Source organism: Nelusetta ayraudi, unplaced genomic scaffold (genome assembly GCF_046127955.1).
Source record: "Nelusetta ayraudi isolate G7.1 ecotype Tasmania unplaced genomic scaffold, CSIRO-AGI_Nayr_v1 ptg000092l, whole genome shotgun sequence".
In the NCBI taxonomy this organism is placed as follows: Eukaryota; Metazoa; Chordata; class Actinopteri; order Tetraodontiformes; family Monacanthidae; genus Nelusetta; species Nelusetta ayraudi.
This window is the reverse complement of record NW_027466142.1, coordinates 1,649,713-1,671,253: the sequence shown is the minus strand read 5'-3', so window position 1 is coordinate 1,671,253 and position 21,541 is coordinate 1,649,713. Positions and strand designations below refer to the sequence as shown.

Genomic DNA, 21,541 nt, shown 5'->3' with positions numbered 1-21,541 from the left:
CCATCTTAATGTATTTTTTAAAAGTATTAATGGCACATGTAGGTGTTTTTATTCTACTCTATTTATGGCATTTAATAATATACTGTCAGGTGTCTTGATTATTGTTTCTCTGTGTTGTCCATGACAACATCATTACAAATTGCATCACCAGCGGTTGTTATGGTTGTTATTGCCACTAAATAGATTCAGGTGAGCCGGCCACAGCAGTTGTGATAGAGTCCGTCTGCTGTAGTAGCTGGGAGACCAGCCTCAGGTAGACCACTATTAGCTCTTGGCTGCTGTTAATAGCCTCCTCATGATGCTGCAGGTCAAAGGTCGAAGTAGATATCCTCTCAGAAGTCTGTAAACTCGCGTCCTGTCTGAACTTGTTGGGAATGAGAGAATTTCCTGCCCTTCAGGTTTCCGCTTTGTTCCTGTGAGTCACTTCATTTAAGTGTCTGTCACAGCAGACAGAAGCTCCTTGTGGAGATGTTTCTTCTGCCGGCTCTTGGTTTAGTGACATAAGTGGATGAGATTGTGGATACTAGTGCGTTAAAAGCACAGTTTTCTTCTCGTTACTAAATCTCTTTAAAGATAAACTGCTTTAGAAATAATCTCATTCAACAAAAACAAAAAAATTTCAACAATGTGAAGGCAACAAGAATTCGTGTCAAGTACAGACCCACCCCTTAAAATTTTCTTACTGATTGTTATAACAATCTGCTACTTTTATTGAAGGAGAATATCACACGTAAACACAAAGACACTCCGCACAGGCAGTTCTTTGGCCCAGCAGGAGTTCAACTGAAACTTTCAGGGCACGAAAAAGATTTTTAAGTGGCCAAAAAAACCAAAAATGCAGGAAGAATAAAATTCCTTCCAACGTGCCCATTTACTTGTGGACAGGTCCTTTGAGTTTTTGTCAACACAGTTCCTTGTGTGCCTTCTGTGGGACCCTGTCGCCCCTACCTCCCAGTGTAAACCACCACACAGGAGACATTTCTGTGATTACATCACCTTCTCCAGAGGAACAACACGCACAGGCCTTTGAAGAGATGGGCTTTTCCAGGGCACAGGCTCCCGTCATCTCCCAGGAGTTGCTGCTAACTGTGTGAGACGCTCATTGAAGCTGGCGTCCGCTTAAAGAGAATGCTTTTGAAAAAGACTAAAGGGCCAGAAAAGCCTGCCCGCTTTCCCACTGCATAGAAGTCGACATTCCATTGATTCGGTTTCTTTGGCTCAGCATTGATGTGGTTTGATGCTGCTTCTTTTTTTTTCTGCCTTGTATTTCATCTAGTGTGACTACAGCATAACACCATCAGTGATGCACAATTTACTCTCCTGCCTTTCACTTTTTGCATCATCACCTCATTGGATGGTGGAGCTGTGCAGTTCTGCTAAGGTCACAGACTGAAGTTTGCATATTGAAGGTCTTCAAGTTTTGTCTTTAGCTACTCAATTTTTCATGGACAACGATGTCTTAATGATGCTGGAAAAAAGGCAACATCTTAGTCATTGATCGTAAAGTGACTCAGGTGAAATGTGTTGCTGTTTTTCTCATGTCATCTGCCCTAGAATTGTCTGTGTGCATCTCAATCTTGCGTGTATACAGTCTCCTCTTGATAAGTAATTCAAAATAATCAACATTTAAATTCTAAAGCCTCTAGTGGTGACACCAGCGTTTTACAATAGAATCATGAACGTAACTGCAGAAGAGCAATACATGTGGCCAAATCCACTTGCAGACAAGCTTGACAATGTTGCAGCACTGTCAATGACCTGCGTCAGTGATCGGGGAGATGCTTGTCATCACACTGCTTATTGACACTTTCATAGTTTGTAATTGAATTTCTCTGTCTGTGGTCTTGCAGTCTTTTTGAACATTTCAAAGAGTCTTTTAAGAAGTTTGAACAAGCAATGTTTTGCTCTCAAACAAATCCTGAAGGTTAAAAAGCCCTAAAAGGAAAAAGTCATTGTGGTTATTCTGCTGCAGTGCCATTTGCTGCTTACCAACTAGGTGGAGTGAGCAGTAATCCCACATTTGTCTTCGGATCACCGCCTCTCCCTCTTGTTGATTTACCAGCTCGGCCTTATGCTGAGTCTTATGACATGTGTTTGGCCCAGTTTGTGGCTGCGGCCCCACTGCGCTCTGACACTGGCATTTCCTGTGCGCGCTTGTATGGCTTTCTGCTGCGCCGTCTGTACACTAACCAGTAAACACAGTTGGCTTTGGATTCTTGCATTTTTAATCAGGGGTTTGTAGTTAGACGGTGAGAACAGCTGGGCTAATTCATCGTCGACTACAGTGAACGACCCAGCAGGACCAGCAGCTTCTCTTATCTTGAAGGAAAACAAGGGCGGTAGTTACAGCGTTATAAATGATGTAATGGAGGACTATTAGTCCATAAAATGACTGTCACACTGTCTACTCTGTGTTCTTTGTTATTCTTTCCTCGACACTTGTTTTTCTTATTTTTTTTAATGCTTTGTGTACTTTAAATGAACCAATCCCTTCAAATTTAATTAGAACTTCTTTTGCTCAAAAGATGAAGGACTTTTAATAACTGCCATGATTTGCATTCCCTTGAATGAGAAGCAATGCACAAACACAACAACCGTGTCAAAAACGGAAAGCGCCGCCGTTGACTCGCCCAGATTGCTGCTTTGGCTGCGGCTGCTTTTGGGAAAAGCTCCTCTAATCATTGCGAACCGTCGGGGTGTTAGTGACCCCGGCACTTCCACAAGCGTGTCACGCCAAGAATAAATTAATTGGTTTGAATTAGTTCTGCATGAAAATGTATCTACTGGGTGTGTGTGTGTGCGTGTGTGTGTGTGTGCGTGCGTGCGGTGGAGGGGGGTGTCTGGTTAAAAAGAAAAAATGCTGCATTGTGCAAAAAGTTAATTTCATTTGCCGTACCAGTTTCCTGCTCTGATTATATAAAGAGTGCTGAGTCGGAGGTTTGTTTTTTTTTTTTTTTTTTGCAAAAGGCATTCAAAAAGCAGGAGTCATTTCCTTTTGGAAGTGAGGCTGCAGTCTGCCCAGACAATGTGTCTTGTGTAACCTCCTGTTGCCTCGCCGTGAACCACAACACCTTGTTTTTTTTAGCTGCTGCTTGATGATAATATCTGTCACAGTCGACCTGCGCCAAAGGGAACACAGTGAAACCGTGATTTTTTTTTTTTTTTAATTCTGCGGGTGTTTCAGCTTGAACTGCTCTTGTTCTTCTTTTTTCCTCTTTTCAAACATGGTAACACGTGTTGTGCAAGCGTTTGCGTCTTTAAACGCGGCCGTTATTTCACACCCTTTTTTGCAACGTTCTCTATTTTTAAAGCACAAGAGTTTCCCGCGGTCACTCCCTCCTATTTGAGAAATTGACGGGGGAAAAAAAACATTCAGCTTCTAATTCTGACGGTCAGAGAGAAGGCGGTGTTTAGTCACGTGGTGAACCTGAGTCGGTGGCTGCTGACGAGGCTGCTGATGGCTGCTTAGGTGTATGAGGTGTATTGTTAAGGTCAGTTTTCTCCAGAATTTAGTCAACATCGTAGGTGCATTTCCATGACAGTTTTTTTTTTGCAAAATAAAAGCGATATTTCTAAAATTTCGACAAAGTGCAGTTGCGATTTGCGGGTGTTTCCATTGAATGGTGTGGAGTTCGTAAGCCGCAATTCTCGAAAAATCTGGCGTCTCCTCCTCCTCCGTCCAAACATAACGCGCCATTTTCACTTCAAGTGAACTGGTCACGTGACCTCGTCCGTCACGTTCGTCGAAAAAAGTGTTTCCATGACACTTTTGCAATCTACCCTTTATATCAAAGACCATCTCATGAGAGCGTCAAAACCTTCTGAGAGCCATATTTGAGAGTTTTTTTCAAGTTTGGGTGTCTCTATTACCAGTTTTTTATTGCAATATTTAGGTTTTGCGCAGTTCTGGGAGTTCTGGAGACGCAAGCCGTGACTCCACAGCGGGCAGCAGAAGTAGAAGTGGACCTCCAGTCCAAAGACACAGGTCTACATACTAAAAAATGAATGTCGTGCGCGCTCAAGGACGGCGGTGGTTGCCGCTTTAGGTGAACGTGAAGCAAATGGTCGATGTTAAATGGATTTGTTTGAGTGTGAGTTCATGCAGAGGACAGTTCAGCTCCGTGGGCGAAGTAAGAGACCAAAGCCTTCAGTCTGTTGGAGCAGCAGATGTGCTACAAATCAGCTTCGGAGCTTTCGTTCTGGTTTCTTTTGATGTATTTTTTTTGTTTTTTTCTTTATGTGACACTCCTTACAGGAATGAGACGGACGAGCCGTCGTCATCAAAGGGAGCTGAATAGAGAGCAAACCTTCCAGACCACCTGGATCTTCTGTACTGTTTAGCCCAGATGCACACTGTGATTCTTTTTTTCATTTATTTATTTTTTCCTATATATATTATTTTGGTCATCCTAATTGAGGAATACTCATATCTATACAAATATGTTGATATATTAGTTTTACCTGCCTGTAAAGTGGCGATTGTACATCAAAGATAATACTCGTCTCGTGCAGTCAAATTCTGACAGCTTCAGAAACTTTGGGATGACCGTCACAGCTGCTCTTCCACTCAACAGCTAGGTGGATTTTTTAATGTTCTGATTTGCCTAGGTGAGTCCCTCTAACCTGAGCAAGAATGGCAGCAACACACAACCTCAGATACTCAGTCCAACAATTACAAGTCATGATTAAATGCAATAAAAACCTAAGGCTTTCCGTCTGTCTGTTTACTGGATATTGAATTTGGCAATAACGAGTGTGCATAGTTGGTATTGGATGAAACGCATACGGTTGCTTTTAATACAAACCCAGTGCAACACGTGCGAAAGTCTTATCCATAGTTTTAGTTGACATAGTGACAAGGTGACTTTCTTTTAGCATCACAGTGGAACAAAAACCTTCTTGAAACTGATAGATGTGTGTTGTGTAAAATTATGATTAAAAAAAAAATAACAGGGAAAACTGATGAAGTAGTTTGAAGAATGTAGTTCCTTCTGGGAGAAGTCATTTATTTCCCTCATCATGCCATGTGACCCCTGGAGCCACGTACTCTGTCATGTGAAAGAAAACTGAGAGGAGGGGGGGAAAAAAAAGGTGATTGTCTCCACTTCAGCACCTCTGTCAGCGTGCCTTTGAGCAAGACACGGCAGACAAGACACGCCGAGGGAGAAGCTCGTATGGGGAGAATTGACGGGTGTGTCGGAGACGCTTGGCGGCCGCTGCTTCTGTTTTTATCAGCGCAGGTTTTTATCTGTAGTGATGGAGGCTGCACACTTCTGCAAAGTCTCCTAGCAACCCTCTTCAAGACGTGCAACGTGTCAAGACTGTGGCTAAATATATGCTGGCCATGCCGCAAAACAAAATGGACTTGGAACGTCAAAATGCTCCCCCTCCCCCACCCCCCCTCGCCCATTTCATCCCAACTTGTTATTGTTTTTTAGATGAGACATACAATTGTTTGGATGAAATAAAAATGAGTCTGTCCATTTTATGATTTCATTTATTTTATTTATTTTTTAGTCTGGTGGGCGTGCGAGACACACAGATGGTGACAAGAAATAATGTCACCATCAGTCAAAGTCGTTTTGTTGTGGCGGTGATAGTTTTGCTTCATAAACCAGAAAACCGCATAGTTACTTAGCCCTCTGTTTACGGCGTTCTTCCAAAAATGCTGAATGTGGGCTCTGTGCTGAAGCCGCTGCTGCTGTATGCCATAACACGTCTGAACGGGTTAAATACGACACTCAGCCTTCAGAGGGCGGAGCGAACACCTCACTGGGGAGGTGGGAGTGCCCTCTGTGACATCACAAGGGGGTAAAACAGATAACATAATCACATTTGGGGAGTTCCTGAACAGACCATAGACAAATATCACTGTAAAACACTGTGAAAGTGCATCTTGACTGAAGAAAAGAAACGCGTATGAACTCTTTGACTCGTTGAGGTTCTCACGTGGCGGTCCCTCTGTCCGCAGGGCCACTTTTGGTCTGACAAAGCCTCTCAAGATGAACATGGTGAAGAGGATCATGGGGCGGCCGAGGCAGGAGGAGTGCAGCCCGCAGGACAACGCCCTGGGCCTGATGCACCTGCGCCGCCTGTTCTCCGAGCTGTGCCACCCGCCTCGCCACATGACCCAGAAGGAGCAGGAGGAGAAGCTCTACATGATGCTGCCCGTATTTAACAGGGTGAGTCACCGCCGGGGCGAGCGGCTCGTGCACGGCCTTATCTTTGCAGTTTATCGGTCAGGACGCATTAGGACCACTCACCTGAGTTTATGCTGCAAGTTGTAGGAGTTCATCATCCAGAGCCTGTTCCATAACAGGGATTGATTGGACAATATAGACACCTGATCTGTGTTGTATACGGCTATACATTTAGATTGTAAATGTTGATATCCTTTAAACTTAACATGCCCTTACAGTATAAAGATCAAAAAAGTAATCAGACACCCTTACATTTTTACCCAGTCACAATTATTGTTATGAAATATTTGTCATGGAATTTTTTTGTTGTTGTTGTTAAAAAGGTGTGGCAGCAACAGAGACACGCAAACAATTGCAAACGATTGTCTTGTTTATCGATAATCGCACAAAATAGAAAACTAAATTCTTGTCGTTGTACTATGTTGTTGTATATGAAGCATCTAGTTTTTTTAAGCTGGACAGAACAGTGCACGACTGCACTTGGACATTTAAGACTGATTCTTAACGCAACACACTTTTTCAGCCCCCAATTAAAAAGAAAGTGTATGCACCAGCTGTATTTTTAATTGTCAAAAGGAAATAATGGGCAATCAGAAGTCAAGGGGGGAAAAAATGGAAGTGGAACTTGGCAAGGCGCAACACCAGTAGATGTTTATCTATCTAGGCTACGTGTGAGCTGCTGCTAGAAACATTAAGACCAGAATTATTTTGCCGCCGCCTATCATTTATCTGCTGATGCTTCAGGACATAAAGTTACGATATGAATCATCCCACTGAATTTTACAGAGAGCAACGCGAAATGATATCTGCAACTAGGTTTGTCATATGAAAACTAATGATGTAGAAGATATTTTTCTATTAGCCGCTACCCTTTGTGAACCTTATACAATAGTGTGCCCACCCCAAGTAGCCCTGTTGAACGCTCTCCTGACACTGAAGTGGCTTCACTGAGGGCCTCTCGACGTGTCGGCTAATTAGCCAACGCTGACCGTGAATCGCTCGCTGGTGGCATTGCACAAGTCAGAATGCTAGAGTGGAGTGGAGTACTCTCCACGCAGCAGGGCGCCAAGCTCCGGGCTTCTCTCTCGCTGGGTAAATACACCACATGATGAATCATTGTTGAACAACGAGCAGTTTATCTTTGCCCTGCTCTCCCAGAGGCCTCGGCTGCAGCGTGCAGCGTCTCTGTGGCTGCAAAATGAGGACGTGCCAGGAAAACAAGGGAGCGATAAAGCCACCTACTTTGATAATATCGCCGTGTATATTGATTAATGTGATTACCGCCGTCATCAGAGGGAGAATTTTAGGCTGTAAAATTGCGAAGTGCAATATTCTAAACGCAGTTCTGTTCCAAATTTTCTCAGTTGCTATCAATGATTGCAATCTGAGATCTGAGGGGAGGTTCTGCAGGTAGCCGGTTTGTTTTGGTTTACATGCCGTGCACAACTGCTACCTCTACTGGTCAAGTTGCACATTACCCTGTCTGTCCGCTCCAGGTGTTTGGGAACGCTCCACCCAGCAGCATGACGGAGAAGTTCTCGGACCTGCTCCAGTTCACCACCCAGGTCTCACGTCTGATGGTGACAGAGATCAGACGGAGAGCATCCAACAAGTCGACAGGTGAGCCCTCAGCACCACGTGGACGTGTTTAATGGCAGCTGTAATATCATCGTCAACCTTGTGGACTGCTTTGTTATCAGGAAGCTCTTCATAAGGTGAGGGGTTCCCACCAACTCCTTATCTGCAGAGACTTCTTCGGCAGAATTTATGCTGTTGCTATGGCAACAACCCAGAAAATAGGAAAGTGATGGTTACAGACGCCTCTCTAGTTACAGGGTCCTACTGGAGAAAATTCCAGTTCATTTCTTCTTAGCACACAGTCACGGGAGCTTTCGAAGTCTGACTCAGAGGTTGAATCAGTCACTTCACTGACTCACTCAGTCACTGACTCAAGAAAACTGCTTTCGATTAGCTTCAAACTGAACAAATAAAAACTAGAAAGGCTGTTTTGTATTTGTATGAATTTACACTCCAATCAAAATAGAAGGTCCTAAAAAAAAATCCAAATCTTTTTGGACAAGGTTTCAGCAATCACATGAATGTTCTTCTTAATCTTGTAAAATTGAGTTTATGACAACCACAGTGAATCACACGAAGCTCAATGGTAAATTTAATAGCAGATAAGGAAAAAAAGAAATGAAGTTTCTCTCTGTCTGAAGAGGATCTGCTGCACTGAAGACAAGGCGCACGTCACCTCCACAGATGAGATTTATTTGTTGCACAGCTGATGATTGTTCCAACTGCCCATCAGTGGGTCTGGGGACAATCAGCTGCCACTTTCCATTTACTAATGCGTGTGTGTGTGTTCTTTTTCATTGTTTTTCCAGAGGCGGCCAGCCGAGCCATCGTCCAGTTCCTGGAGGTGAACCAAAGTGAGGAGACGAGTCGTGGATGGATGCTTCTGACCACCATCAACCTGCTGGCCTCCTCTGGACAGGTTGGTCACGTGCTTCGACACTCTGCACTTTCTTCATCTCTCCTCCTCAAACAAATATGTTTGCACTGATCTTTAATAATAAAGGGCTTATCATTACATTATTCTCATTGTCTAAACTGCTTGCTCTCATGTAATAAAAGAAAGAAGAAACAAGGCAGGTTTGTCGTCTGCTCGGTCGTCCGCCGTAAAATCTTCCAACGTGTACGATCAGCGAGATAAACACAGGCTTTTTGTCCTTTCAATGCAGCTCTAGCTCGACGCTGCCTCTAGAGGTCAGCTGAGCTGACAGCTGAGTTGTCAGCAAAGCCTTATTTTTCTGTGTCCGTGTTCTCGCTCCGTGGTCAGCAGGCATCTTGTGAACTTTCCAGCCTGCATTCCTCTGGAGGTCGTGTGTGTGTGTGTGTGTGTGTGTGTGTGTGTGTGTGTGTGTGTGTGTGTGTGTGTGTGTGTGTGTGTGTGTGTGTGTGTGTGTGTGTGTGTGTGTGTGTGTGTGTGTGTGTGTGTGTGTGTGTGTGTGTGTGTGAGAACATCACTGTCAGCTGGCCTGGCTAGTTTTGCTGCTCCATTGCACACCAGAAATTCACTGCTGCTAGTGCTGCTGTTGTTGTGTTTGTTGTTGTTTTCGAGGACCCTTAACGCCTTCAACCCACTCTGCTCCTTCTCTTTGCTACATAAAGTTGTTCTATTTTAAATTTTGTTTGCACTCAAACGTGACTAAATGCTTTAATGGTTCTGTGATTTTCATTGAATTCCGGCCAGACCGTTTGGAACAGGCCTAAGGAAGAGAGACGTGACAATGTTGTTTTTCTGATGCGTACAGCTCCAGATGCTTTAAAGGATCCTACAGCAGAAAGTGTTTGAGCTACGCTTCAAGGGGGACCCTTGAATTGCCGGCGCTTGCTGTGTACACAGGATGAATAATTTACCAAAGTTGGCTTTTAGGCATGCAGGAGGAAAATCCTCTTTCGTCAGGCAACGAGACGGGCGAGAGCGATAACAAAGTGAGGATTCCTGCACATGCCCTTAAAATGGCTGTTGGGCCTTTTTAAAGAGTAATTATCTGACTCTTCAATTTGTTCTTAGTTACTGCGCTGGTGTAAAATAATGGTCTTTCCTATACTCGCAGGTGAGCACAAAAGTACCGTCTCTCTTCGGAGTCTTGTGTCTTTTGCGCTGAAGTGCACTCTGCTCAAACAGTGGCAGTTTAGCAGCTTGTCAGTCCTGCCACTCCGAGATCTGACTCGTCGCAGCGGCGCGCTTCCGCGTGCAAACGCAGCTCATTGGGATTTGGGAGTGGTCTCTTTTTGCTGTGCCGTTTGTGTTTGACAAGCTCGTCTCACTGCTCCGACATGCTGCTGCTGCCGCCGCCGCCGCTGCCGCAGTTCACGCTTTGCTCCCCATTAGTGCTCCAGTGTGTGTTTCCTGCAGCCGTAAATAATAGACTACTAAATCTTCTGCAGGAGTGGTGCCTCAAATCGTCGTGTGTTAAATAAGGACTTAAGCATTAGGAGGTGTTAAGCATTGTTTTAATTGATGGCATTTTTCCCACAGCAAATTTTATCTGTTTTTTTTTTAATGCCGTGCTGCCGCTGCTCTCTGCTTCTCAGAGAGTAACTCATCCTCACAGAGGACTCTTTGCTGAAACCGGGCCGTTGTTCTTTCACTTGAGCCTCTTTTCTGCCTTTCTTCAGGTTTGTGATTGGCCTCCGTGTCCTCACGCTTATTCACTCGCAGGTTGTCCCGTCACTTCTCGATTTGGCTGCGTGTAAACTGAGGCCTCAGCCTCAAAAATCATTTATTTATTTATTTATTTTACTGATATCATTAAACATGTTTAGAATAAAGGCCGATGCGTCGTCGTTCGGTGAGGAGGCTCGGTGTTTCTGGCCGCTATTTCATCTTCTGTGAAACAAAGGAGCCTCCTGCCGCCGGCCTTCACTTTATCTGACATCACTCCTCTTTATTTAACCTTCACCGTTCATCCATTCATTCACCCCTCCCTCCCTCCGTCCATCCTCACATGACAAAATGGCAATATTTTTGTTTTCAGCCCGTCGCTCTGCCCACCTCTCTGCTTTTACAGGATGCCTTTTCACGCTTCGCATCACCGGACCGCCTCTGTGCAGCACAACAAAGACACACACGCGCACACACAGACACACACACACACACACACACACACACGCACGCACGCACGCACGCACGCACGCACGCACGCGTGCGGCCATCTAATAAAACCTCTCTGCCTCTCCAGTTTTCTTTCTGATTGACTGTTCCCATTAACCCCAACCTTAAAGCTGCAGCAGGGCCAATGTGTCACAGCCTGGGAAAACTGACACACACACACGCACCTCTCCACTCGCCCACTGCTGATGCCTCTCCTGTCTTCCATTATGCTGACATACTATTAACTAGACCTAGACGCTCCTCTGCCGACCTGCTTCCACTGTCATTGTCCTGATCTGTTTTCCCTCCCATGACTGTCCATTAATCACCTGAGGCATTTACTTTAATTGTACGTGTGTGTGTGTGTGTGTGTGTGTGTGTGTGTGTGTGTGTGTGTGTGTGTGTGTGCGTGTGCGTGTGTGTGTTACCGGAGTGTGTGTGCTGTGGATGATCCTCATGCGTCTGCTGATCTCTTTTTTTTTTTGCGTGGGGTCATTTTAATCAGTGTGTGCACTCTGCGGATCTGAGCGTGTGTGTGTGTGTGTGTGTGTGTGTGTGTGTGTGTGTGTGTGTGCGCCTGCACCGGGGGGTGTTTGTCTTCCACGAGGAGCTTGTGCGTAAGTGAAGACGAGGGAGAATTTGTCCGTCTGCCCCCCGTCTGTACGTGTGCGTGCGAGTGTGGGAGGCAGCGTTTGATTTTCTGAATCACTCGACTCCAAGAGCACAAATCCCATCTCGCTCCCCCCACGCACGCACACACACACACGCACGCACGCACGCAAGCACGCAAGCACGCAAGCACACAACAGCCCTTCCAGCTCCTCCTACATCTTTTCATGCGGAGACAGATATGAATCACGACTGCCTCTTTGCCAAACTTATGCTAAAAAATTAGCACCTTTTCACGTAGAGGATCCCTGCTTGAGCTCACTGGGCATCAATAATAATAATCATAATGATGATAATGAAATCTTTTAATCCCTCTCGTCGTGATGGAACAGACGAGCTCCTGTTGAGTTTTAAAACTGTGATGTCCGTCATTTTAGCAAGGATGCTCCGGCATGATGACGTGTTGTTTTTGCCATTGGCAGAAAACTGTGGACTGCATGACCACCATGTCCGTCCCCTCCACGCTGGTCAAATGCCTCTACCTGTTCTTCGACCTGCCTCACATGGCCGAGGCTCCGGTGGCTCCCACCACGCAGCAGCAGCCGCCGCCGCCGCCGCCGCCACCGCCGCAGCCCACAGCCCCCCAGGAGAAGACGGCCGGCCAGCAGGAGCTGCCGCTGGCCGATCGCCGGGTGCTGCTCCAGAAAGTCTTCGTCCAGGTAATATGGCAGCGACTTCAGTTTCTTTTCGGGGACACTGGGGGTACTGTCCACTTGACAAGTTTGTTTTAACCTGGAACATGGAAGCAATTGTTTTTTGGAAACAACAGACATGTACAGGTGAGATGCACCTCAAGGTCAAGCTGTCAGGGACAGTGCAACTATTCTCAACATTACCATGGCTTGTACGTGGTTATTGTTAACACGAATTAAATCTCCATTACACCTCCCAGTTTTTTTGGAAATGAAAGCAGCTTTTTTTCCCCCTTCGACAGATGAATTTCATTCTGTTTTTTCAACGCCGTCCTTGCAGAAATGGCAGATGCTGCTTTTCCCTCTTCAGAAAGTGAAGGAGAAAAACATTTCTCGCTGCCGTCTGTCGTCATCAAGCTCATTTAGAAAAAGGCCAGTTCTGTCGGTTGCCTTAGAGGCATCAATTTGGATGTAAATGGACTGCGCACTAAGACGTCGTGCTGGAAAATGTTCAGAGACGTGCTGCGGGTTGCCATGGCAACGCTGCCTCGACCTTTCACCCCCCTCACCACGTCCTTGTCCCGTCCTCTCGCAGATCATGGTGAAGCTGTGCTCGTTTGTGTCCCCGGCCGAGGAGCTGGCCCAGAAAGACGACCTCCAGCTGCTCTTCAGTGCCATCACCTCCTGGTGCCCCCCTCACAACCTGCCCTGGAGGAGGAGCGCCGGGGAGGTGCTCACCACCATCTCCCGACACGGCCTCAGCGTCAACGTGGTCAAATACATCCACGGTGAGACGAGCGATCGCGCGGCGGACGGCTGGAAACTCTGAAGCGAGTTTGTGAATTTGTGCCTCTGTGCTCTCAACACCGCAGAGAAAGAATGTCTGGGCACGTGCGTTCAGAACATGCAGCAGTCGGACGACCTGTCGCCGCTGGAGATCGTGGAGATGTTCGCCGGCCTCTCCTGCTTCCTCAAGGACTCCAGCGACGTGTCGCAGACCTTGCTGGACGACTTCAGAATGTGCCAGGGCTACGCCTTCCTCTGCGATCTCATGCTCAGGTACCGTCTCCGCGGGACGTTGCTCCTTGCGTTGAACTGCAGTGCTCGGCGGTTTGGCTGGTGCTTCATCCCTGCGCCTCTGTGTCCAGACTGGAACAGACCAAGGAGGACGAGTCCAAAGACGCGCTGAAGGACCTGGTCAACCTGGTGACCTGTCTGACCACGTACGGGGTGACGGAGCTGAAACCTGCCGGACTCACCACTGGCGCCCCCTTCCTGCTGCCTGGCTTTGTGCTGCCCCAACCTTCGGCCAAAGGTCTGTTCACATCGAAAGCTTTCAGCTTTTCTGCTGCCGTCATCCTTTTTTTTTCCCTTGTCAAGACCAACATTCATGCTTTTTTCCCCCCTTCTAATTGAGCTGTTTAACCTGAGTTGATTTTAAATTTTCTGTTGTGTTTCTTAGCAGGAAACAGTAACATTTGCAACGTTTGCTGCCTTTTTTTAAATTCAGCTTTTTATTAATGGAAACTCTTTATGATTTCAGTCTCATTTTGTCCAAAGGTAACTGTCCATCATCACGTAAAGACAAACTAGACGCAGTGAACTGATCAAACCATTTCAGCTCCAGTAACATTTGTATTAAATGCTGTTTTAATTCATTTGTAAATAATGTTTAGAACCATAGTTTGCTAAAAATGTAATGAGACCTTAAAAAACTGTTTAAATGGATGCAAATTCCACAAAATATTATTCGTAGCCACTTTATCTCACCATCCAACTTACCACCTAATGTTTGCTGTCAAATACAGAGCCAAGTGTAAGATATCATTGAAAACACCTTAAAACACATCTCCCTGCTGCTGTAGACCGTCTGTGACCCCCAGCCTTGGCCTCTGACTTAATATTCCTCTATCAACACACTAAATGGGATCCCAATTTTCAGGCTGAAGGCTTCGTGTCGAGGATCTCTCTGCTCCCCCCCCCACCCCCCCACCCCCTTTTAAGACACAAACCTTGAAACAAGCGAGAGGCGTCACTGGTGGAGAAAGCCTGGGTCGCATCTCCCCCGTCAGATCTTAATCCCTGAAATGGCTTTGATGCTCGGCTGATCCCAGCCAGCGAGACCTGTTGACAGACGCCATGGCAACTCTCGCTTGCCTGCCTGCCTGCCTGCCTGCCTGCCTGCCTGCCTGTCACACTGCTGGAGTCCAATGCCCGAAGCGCCCCGCATACAAATTGGCTCTGTGGAGTTCAGAGGCTCCTTGGTTGGTTGGTTGGTTGGTTGGTTGGAGCTTCACAAATTCTTCACAGGCCACATGTGTCATTTCACAGTTGGTAGATAAGAAAATAGGCTGTGTTTTTGCAGGGACGCCGCGCCTTTGGGACCGCAAACAAGGGCAGAGGCCATCGCTCCAATATTATTACATTATACACAACAAAAATAACCCTGCTTCTCACCAGAAGCTTCAGCAGACGTTGTTCTTTTTTAAATTCCGTCCAGGTTTTTGGGTGCGTTGGTCACAACCAGAAATGGCGACACTGACGTACACGAGTGTTTCATTTATAAATGACGTTGGTCTGCATTCAAACGGCAAATGCAGTGCAACCACCTGCTTAGTTTTTCCTCTGGCTGTGTTATCTTCAGTGCCAGCGACGGCTTTCTGGCCACCTCCTGGTGCACTAAACTGATTGAGCACGTTGAAACACACACACATACACACACACACACAAATGAGCGAAGGCTGAAACTTGCACACACACTCGTGTTTATCCAGCTAATTATGCAGCCAGCTGTGCGCAGAGTCGTTACCAGAAGCCAGCACGGTGCGAGGGTACATTTTCTCGTCTAATTAACCAACACACTTTCACTAAACGATCGTGCGTTTGTGTATGTGCACTGACACAGCTTCTCGATGTGCGAGTCGCATTTTTATGTTTTGTTTTTTTTCCCCATATTATCCCGTCAACATGAGACACCGTCTTTTATGATCTTGCTCTGTATGGTTTTGTGGTCTTTCCAATGGCTTGAAGGAATGAATGCACTCACACCCTTAATTTAACCTGATTTAAGCATTGTTATCTGTTGCCTGATTTCTTTTGTTAAAAGGCTCCAAAGCTGCGTAATATGTCAGCCGCAAACTTGTGGTTTGTGAGAATTCAGAAGTTGTGCAAGTAGACATGCTTTCGGCAAACCCCATCTGTGTGTTTGTCTGAGATTGTGTTTATTTGCCATGGTTTGCAGCATTACTGTAGCTTCAGGGTCTTTTGTGACAGATAACATTAAAATAGACTCAAATATTTGCTTTTGGTTCAGTCAGAGACGGTGCAAGGCCAAGAAATCAGCGTCTGTGTTCGCAGCTCATTGTTTGCAGACATGTAAATGTGTTAAATTCTCTCCTTTAGCACTACAACGCTAAATGAGTCCTGTCCAAACATAAATCCAACATAATTTAAAGTAAAACAACTGCTTCACCAATTACTTGGTTCATTATTTCTCGTTTCTGATCTCATCACTGAGTTTTATTTGAATTATCTTTAATTTAAGCGTCTTATTTTGAACAAGTATGTGCTGTAGCATCTCCTCTCTCAGACTACTATGAATCACAAATGCTGATTCCCGTCCTCCTCACTTGTCTCCAGGCCACACGGTGCGGAACATCCAGGCCTTCTCGGTCCTGCAGAACGCCTTCCTGAAGGCCAAAACCAGCCGCTTGGCCTGCATGCTGCTAGACGCCATCGGCAACATCTACGCGGCCGAGTCGGCCAACTACTTCATCCTGGAGGCGCAGCACACGCTGTCGCAGTTCGCCGAGCGCGTGGCCAAGCTGCCCGAGGCCCAGGCCAAGTACTTTGAGCTGCTGGAGTTCATCGTCTTCAGCCTCAACTACGTGCCGTGCAAGGAGCTGTTCAGCGTCAGCGTGCTGCTCAAGTCCAGCACGTCGCACGCCTGCAGCATCACGGCCGTGCGCACGCTGCTGAAGCTGGCGCGCCACGACCCGGTGTTCAGCGACGTCCTGCGCGAGGTGGGTCTGCTGGAGGTGCTGGTCAACCTGCTGCACAAGTACGCCGCCCTGCTCAAGGACCCCACCACGCAGCAGCCACAGAATAATGACCAAGGTGAGGCACTTTTTACTCCTGCTGCCGTGATCACGCGAGATCTGTGACAGCAAAATTAATTCATCCTGAATAGATAAAAAGATTATATTTAGCTCTTGAATGGCCAGTAATTAACGTAGACAGTTTTGCTGATGATTAGTGAAGTTATTTTGGATGTGTTTGCAAATCAGTTGGTGAGGTGATTAAAACAAAAAAATTGAGTTGAAGTTGAAAAAACTGTTTTGTTTTTGCGTCTACGATTCTGCAGCTCAATCTCATGAAGGTTTCCTAAATTAGTACAACTGAAACTGCACCACTACCAAACATTGAGAGTCAGTCAAACAAACCTCAGCCATTCGCACATTCTGACATTGTGATTCATTTAAAACCAAATAAATGAACAAAAGGACATTTTATATATATTTTTTAATTTATTTATTTTTATTGGTTTTGACTTCTAGCAGCCTTCTCAAAGTCCCCTGGAGTCCCCAGACCGAGACACACTGTTCTCCACTCTGCTTCACCTCATTAAGCTACAGGCTAACAGGATCCAAAGAAACCAGAGGCTTGACCTGAAATGCACTGCAGGGAATCGAGAGCGCATTATAACCCCAGCAAAGCTAAAAATGTATAGTTCATCGAATCCAGATGGTCAGATAATCTAATTCTCGTCCTCGTCTACTCTGGCGCTTCGTCAGTGGGCAAAAATATTTTGCAGCGTGGCCTATATTCCATTATATGTGTTGTCTGCTCACTGTGTCACTGCGCCGTCAACCTCCCCTCTGTATATTTGTGTTTGTTCATCTTTAGCCGACTGTAAAAACAACACGGTGGCAGAGGAGCAGAAGCAGCTGGCCTGGTTGGTGATGGAGACGCTGACGGTGCTGCTGCAGAGCTCCAACAACACTAATGCAGGTAAAAACACACACAGAGAAAATCAAATGGTTGTAAAAAATTATTTTATTATTTTCCCCTTAAATCTGGTATTACAGACATCATGAGTAAGGAAATGCAATGTAAATGTTAAGTTTTAAACAAAGCCTCAGCAATGTGGCGTCTCGACTCTCAAAAAGCAATGACAAGAGGGAACACGCGGATTCACACGTGATAATGACTTATTTAAATAAACAACAGAAATAGCACCATGGATTGTGTAACATGTCTTTGTCAGCATGTCTGCAAATATTAATGAGTGTATGTAAGTGTTGAAGAGTGTGAACTTAAAATAAGCCTGAGCCAGAACAGAAAGCAGAACCAGAACAAAATATATGAACTCCAGCGTGTAGAGGGGCAGGTGGGTGTGATGCTGGAGAGAGAGAGGCTGGATGATGACTGCTGGCTTTATGGTCTTAGGGAGACTGGCCAGTTGCTCCCCAATCACGTCCAACCCTGCCCACTGTCATACCTGCTGGGACACACACACACACACATGCACACACAGGGGAAAACGCGAAGCAGGCTCTCGGCAATAGGTGGCCATCACAGTGGTTGCAAATGTAATTACACTGTCTAACATATCAGATTTCATTTTAGGGGAAACACTCTATGAAAGTCAGTGCAGTCACGCTGCGCATGTGCTTCCAGTAGGTTCTGTTTTATTCGCAGCAGCGGGGATAGAAGATAGTAGGTGATGCGATCTGTGGATCTGTTGTGCAGTATTTATTGGCAAACATCAGCAGGCAGCACACTGCACAGCACGGCACTCACCGATAAACAATATAAAATCACCCCGTGTGTGGATTCAATTCTTAGTCTTAGCTCCTCCCACACACGTCTGTTACTGACCCAGTGTGTGCGTGTGCATGTGTGAGAGACTCAGTCATTATGGTCAGTAAAGTGATGAGTCACACAGACCGCCAACAGGCTGCACAGAGACGACTCAGAGCTGCCTGTGACCTTGAGGACGACTGGTTGCTCTCATCACATCAAACCTGTGTGTGTGTGTGTGTGTGTGTGTGTGTGTGTGTGTGTGTGTGTGTGTGTGTGTGTGTGTGTGTGTGTGTGTGTGTGTGTGTGTGTGTGTGTTGGCTTCCAGTCTGACACATTGATTGTATTTACATTTTCACGGCTGAGGCTCTCAGCCGGCGGCCTCATGTGAAGAGGCTGCTAATGAGCAGACACCAAGAAAAAGAGAAATAATGTTCTCCTCTTTCTCTCTCTCTCTCTCTCGCTCTCTCTCTCTCTGTCTCTCAGCCGTGTTCAGGGAGTTTGGAGGCGCCCGCTGCGTTCACAACATCGTAAAGTACCGTCAGTGTCGGGAACATGCCCTGCTCATCATCCAGCAGCTGGTGCTGTCGCCCAGCGGAGATGACGACATGGGGACGCTGCTGGGCCTCATGCACTCGGCGCCTCCCAGCGAACTGCAGCTGAAAACAGACATACTGCGGGTAACCTGCGCCGTGAACCTTTGAGGGGACCATGTTGTCATGATTTTCACATCTTTGTTATTCTGGACGACGGTGGATTAACCGTATTCCAAAATCTTGAGAACTGTTTAATCACATTTCGACCTCTTTTCACCACATTACAATAGGCAAAAAAAAAATAAATCTGTACTTTAGCATCAAGTGAAAATTTGAGTGAATCCCAATTCCGCCCTTAACTCTCAGTATCAACTCGCAAAGTGCTCACGGTGTCCCTGACTCTCAAAGTGTCAAGAGGGACGTGAGCGATGAGCTGGACCGCCCACAGTCTGCAGAATTTAGTTGGTCCTTATGCACATTTGGAAGGTGACGTAAGCCAGGCAGCAGCAAGGTGACCTCTGAGGTGGTAGGGGTATTATCAAAAGGTATTGGTGCCCTTTGTGACATCACAAAGGGCTATTTCTCCAGTCGGTTTCTCATACAGACCTTTTAAATTATTTTGACTTGGAAGTAGTTGATGTTTTATGAAACACAGTGGCGTGGAGCAGAGCAGCTCAAACAGACAAAGGGACCTCCAGTCAGCGTGAGAACGGCGAGGTCGGTAATTCAGACAATCAATATGCATTTGAGGCTTCGCATACATTAATTCCTCCTCGGACTACGGGATATGAAGCGGATGAGCTCATGTTCTCAGGCATAATTGCGCTTTTTAAATTCTGCTCCCTCGCATGAGGTAATTCTCACGCCTCTTTAAAGCTTCCGCTGGATTAATTTGTCAGCAGCAATTTGCTCCTATTTTGCTAAGAAGGGATTTTTCTGATTTCTCACCCTCAAAAACAAAACAGAAGAGCTACGAAGAATGCGATAAAAAAAAAAATAATAATTTGGAGTGATTTCACCAGCTACCACGAGGGTTTACGCACTATTGACTGAAAAAATGCCTAGAGGCACTTGTGAGGATTTCACAATTTTGCCTCATTAGCTTTGTGAACATTCGTGTTTGTTTTGCCCTGTGATCCCAAAGACAGACGCGTGTGAATCCCAATGCGCTGTATTCAGACCTTGAGGCCTCTTCATGCCTCCTTGAAGCAACATCGGAAGCCCTCAGGTTTTGAAACAGAGTCGGTGGTCATTTCCCAGCGTGCAGACAGGAAGAGGATGTCCCCTGTGTCGCTGCTGAGGTCGGCATTTGACGCAGCGCAACAGGAAACGTCCAGCTGAGCCCTGCAGCACGGCGTCGCTCCGGCTTCTCTTTTATTTCCACTTGAACGCGTCACTTTATCTGCAGCGATCCCGAGACGACGTGCCTGGATGCCGCTGCGCTCCTTGACATGGTGCAGGTGCTCAAACAAAAGTGATCGTTTTCTCAAATACCAATTTGTCTCCCAGACGTGGACTCGCTCACAGAGAGAGAGCAGCTGTCTGGGAGTCGCTCCTGCGCGGTCGCTCCCTCTGTTTTGTGTCTTGGCGCGCCGCAGCGCCTCCGTGTCACTCAGCCGTCGCTGCTTCCAGTGGCTTTTAGGTGCTTATTAAAAACGTCGCCTGTCATAGTCTGTCTATGCTGTCGGGCTATTTTTAACTCGCATCTAGGTTACAGTTTGATGCTATAGTTCAGGTTACTTGCCAAAGTACAGGGGTGAGTGTGTGTGGGAGAAAATCCAGCGAGTTTAGGCAGACAACAATAAAAAGAAGAAAATCAGAGGCGTGAAGAAATGTTTCTCCAACAAAGAAAAGCAGGTGAACTGAACCGAGGAGACTGTGAATGTGGTGACAAAAAGCTGAAAAAGCTCATGAAACTGAAGCTCCAGACTGCAAACAATACATTTGTAACAAAAGGGAAATTACTGATTGATGTAAAGTGAAGTTATAAGATGAAAATAAAAAGCAGTGGCGTGTATAAGCTTTGTTTCAAACTCGATTTGACGCAGCCTGCCGTCCTCCTCAGGCCCTGCTGGCGGTGCTGCGCGAGAGCCACCGCACGCGCACCGTCTTCCGCAAGGTGGGCGGCTTCGTCTACATCACCTCGCTGCTGGTGGCCATGGAGCGCTCGCTGTGCCAGCCGCCCCGCCAGGGCTGGGACCGCGTCAACCAGAACCAGGTCTTCGAGCTGCTGCACACCGTCTTCTGCACGCTCACCGCCGCCATGCGCTACGAGCCGGCCAACTCGCACTTCTTCCGCACGGAGATCCAGTATGAGAAGCTGGCCGACGCTGTCAGGTAAAAAAAAAATAAAATCAAGTATACCTTTTCTGTTAGAGTTCAGAGTCTCATCTGGGAAAAACAAGAATTCAAATCCTGTGCAGATCAGCTTTTCCACTTTTTACCAAACTAGTGTCGCGCTGCTGCATAATAACACAGTGAAGCTTTGCAATAACTGGAGCTCTTTCCAGTTAATCTGTTTCTTTCCTTATACGCAGGCACCAAAAACATCAAAGTAGATGTACCGCAGACATCATTTGCATTTTTCCCTCTGCTTTCTTTTTTTTTTTTTTTTTTTTTTTTAGTTCTACGGTGCCGCACTCTTTCTGTCTTTGTTTCTTTCCCACTTTTTCCTCACATCAGTCTGCTCTGCCGTACTTCCCCTCAGGCTCCTGGGATGCTTCTCAGACACCAAGAAGCTGGGACCCACAGGCGTGTTCCCCTCCAACGCTCAGCCCTTCCAGAGGCTGCTGGAAGACGAAGCCGCCAGCGGAGGCTGCGCTGGAGACAGCGTGTGCCCCACTCTGAAACACTGCAGCAAACTCTTCATCTACCTGTACAAGATGGCCACAGACTCATTCGACAGGTCAGTGGGTTGGGAGCAGAGGGCTGTTTTAGACGGAAAGGTCTTAAAATCCCACAGTTAACATCCGATTTGCCATACACGCTGCTTCGGATGGCACAGTTTGTGAAATTAGAGGAATATGCCCGTCTGTGATT

General features: G+C 46.4%; 1 protein-coding gene across 6 annotated transcripts in view; it reads left to right on the top strand.

Moving 5' to 3' along the window:
• wdfy3 (WD repeat and FYVE domain containing 3) overlaps positions 1-21,541 on the top strand; it is a 62,298-nt gene that overhangs the window by 3,688 nt on the left and 37,069 nt on the right. For all 6 annotated transcript variants that reach the window (XM_076047231.1, XM_076047232.1, XM_076047226.1 and 3 more), the window contains exons 2-13: positions 5,972-6,182; positions 7,697-7,820; positions 8,588-8,697; positions 11,955-12,191; positions 12,760-12,952; positions 13,037-13,223; positions 13,313-13,479; positions 15,804-16,280; positions 17,070-17,174; positions 18,453-18,646; positions 20,568-20,839; positions 21,210-21,407. In XM_076047231.1, the coding sequence (XP_075903346.1) occupies positions 6,003-6,182; positions 7,697-7,820; positions 8,588-8,697; positions 11,955-12,191; positions 12,760-12,952; positions 13,037-13,223; positions 13,313-13,479; positions 15,804-16,280; positions 17,070-17,174; positions 18,453-18,646; positions 20,568-20,839; positions 21,210-21,407 (2,444 nt within the window). In that variant the 5' untranslated portion in view covers positions 5,972-6,002. The remainder of the gene's footprint in view (positions 1-5,971; positions 6,183-7,696; positions 7,821-8,587; positions 8,698-11,954; positions 12,192-12,759; positions 12,953-13,036; positions 13,224-13,312; positions 13,480-15,803; positions 16,281-17,069; positions 17,175-18,452; positions 18,647-20,567; positions 20,840-21,209; positions 21,408-21,541) is intronic.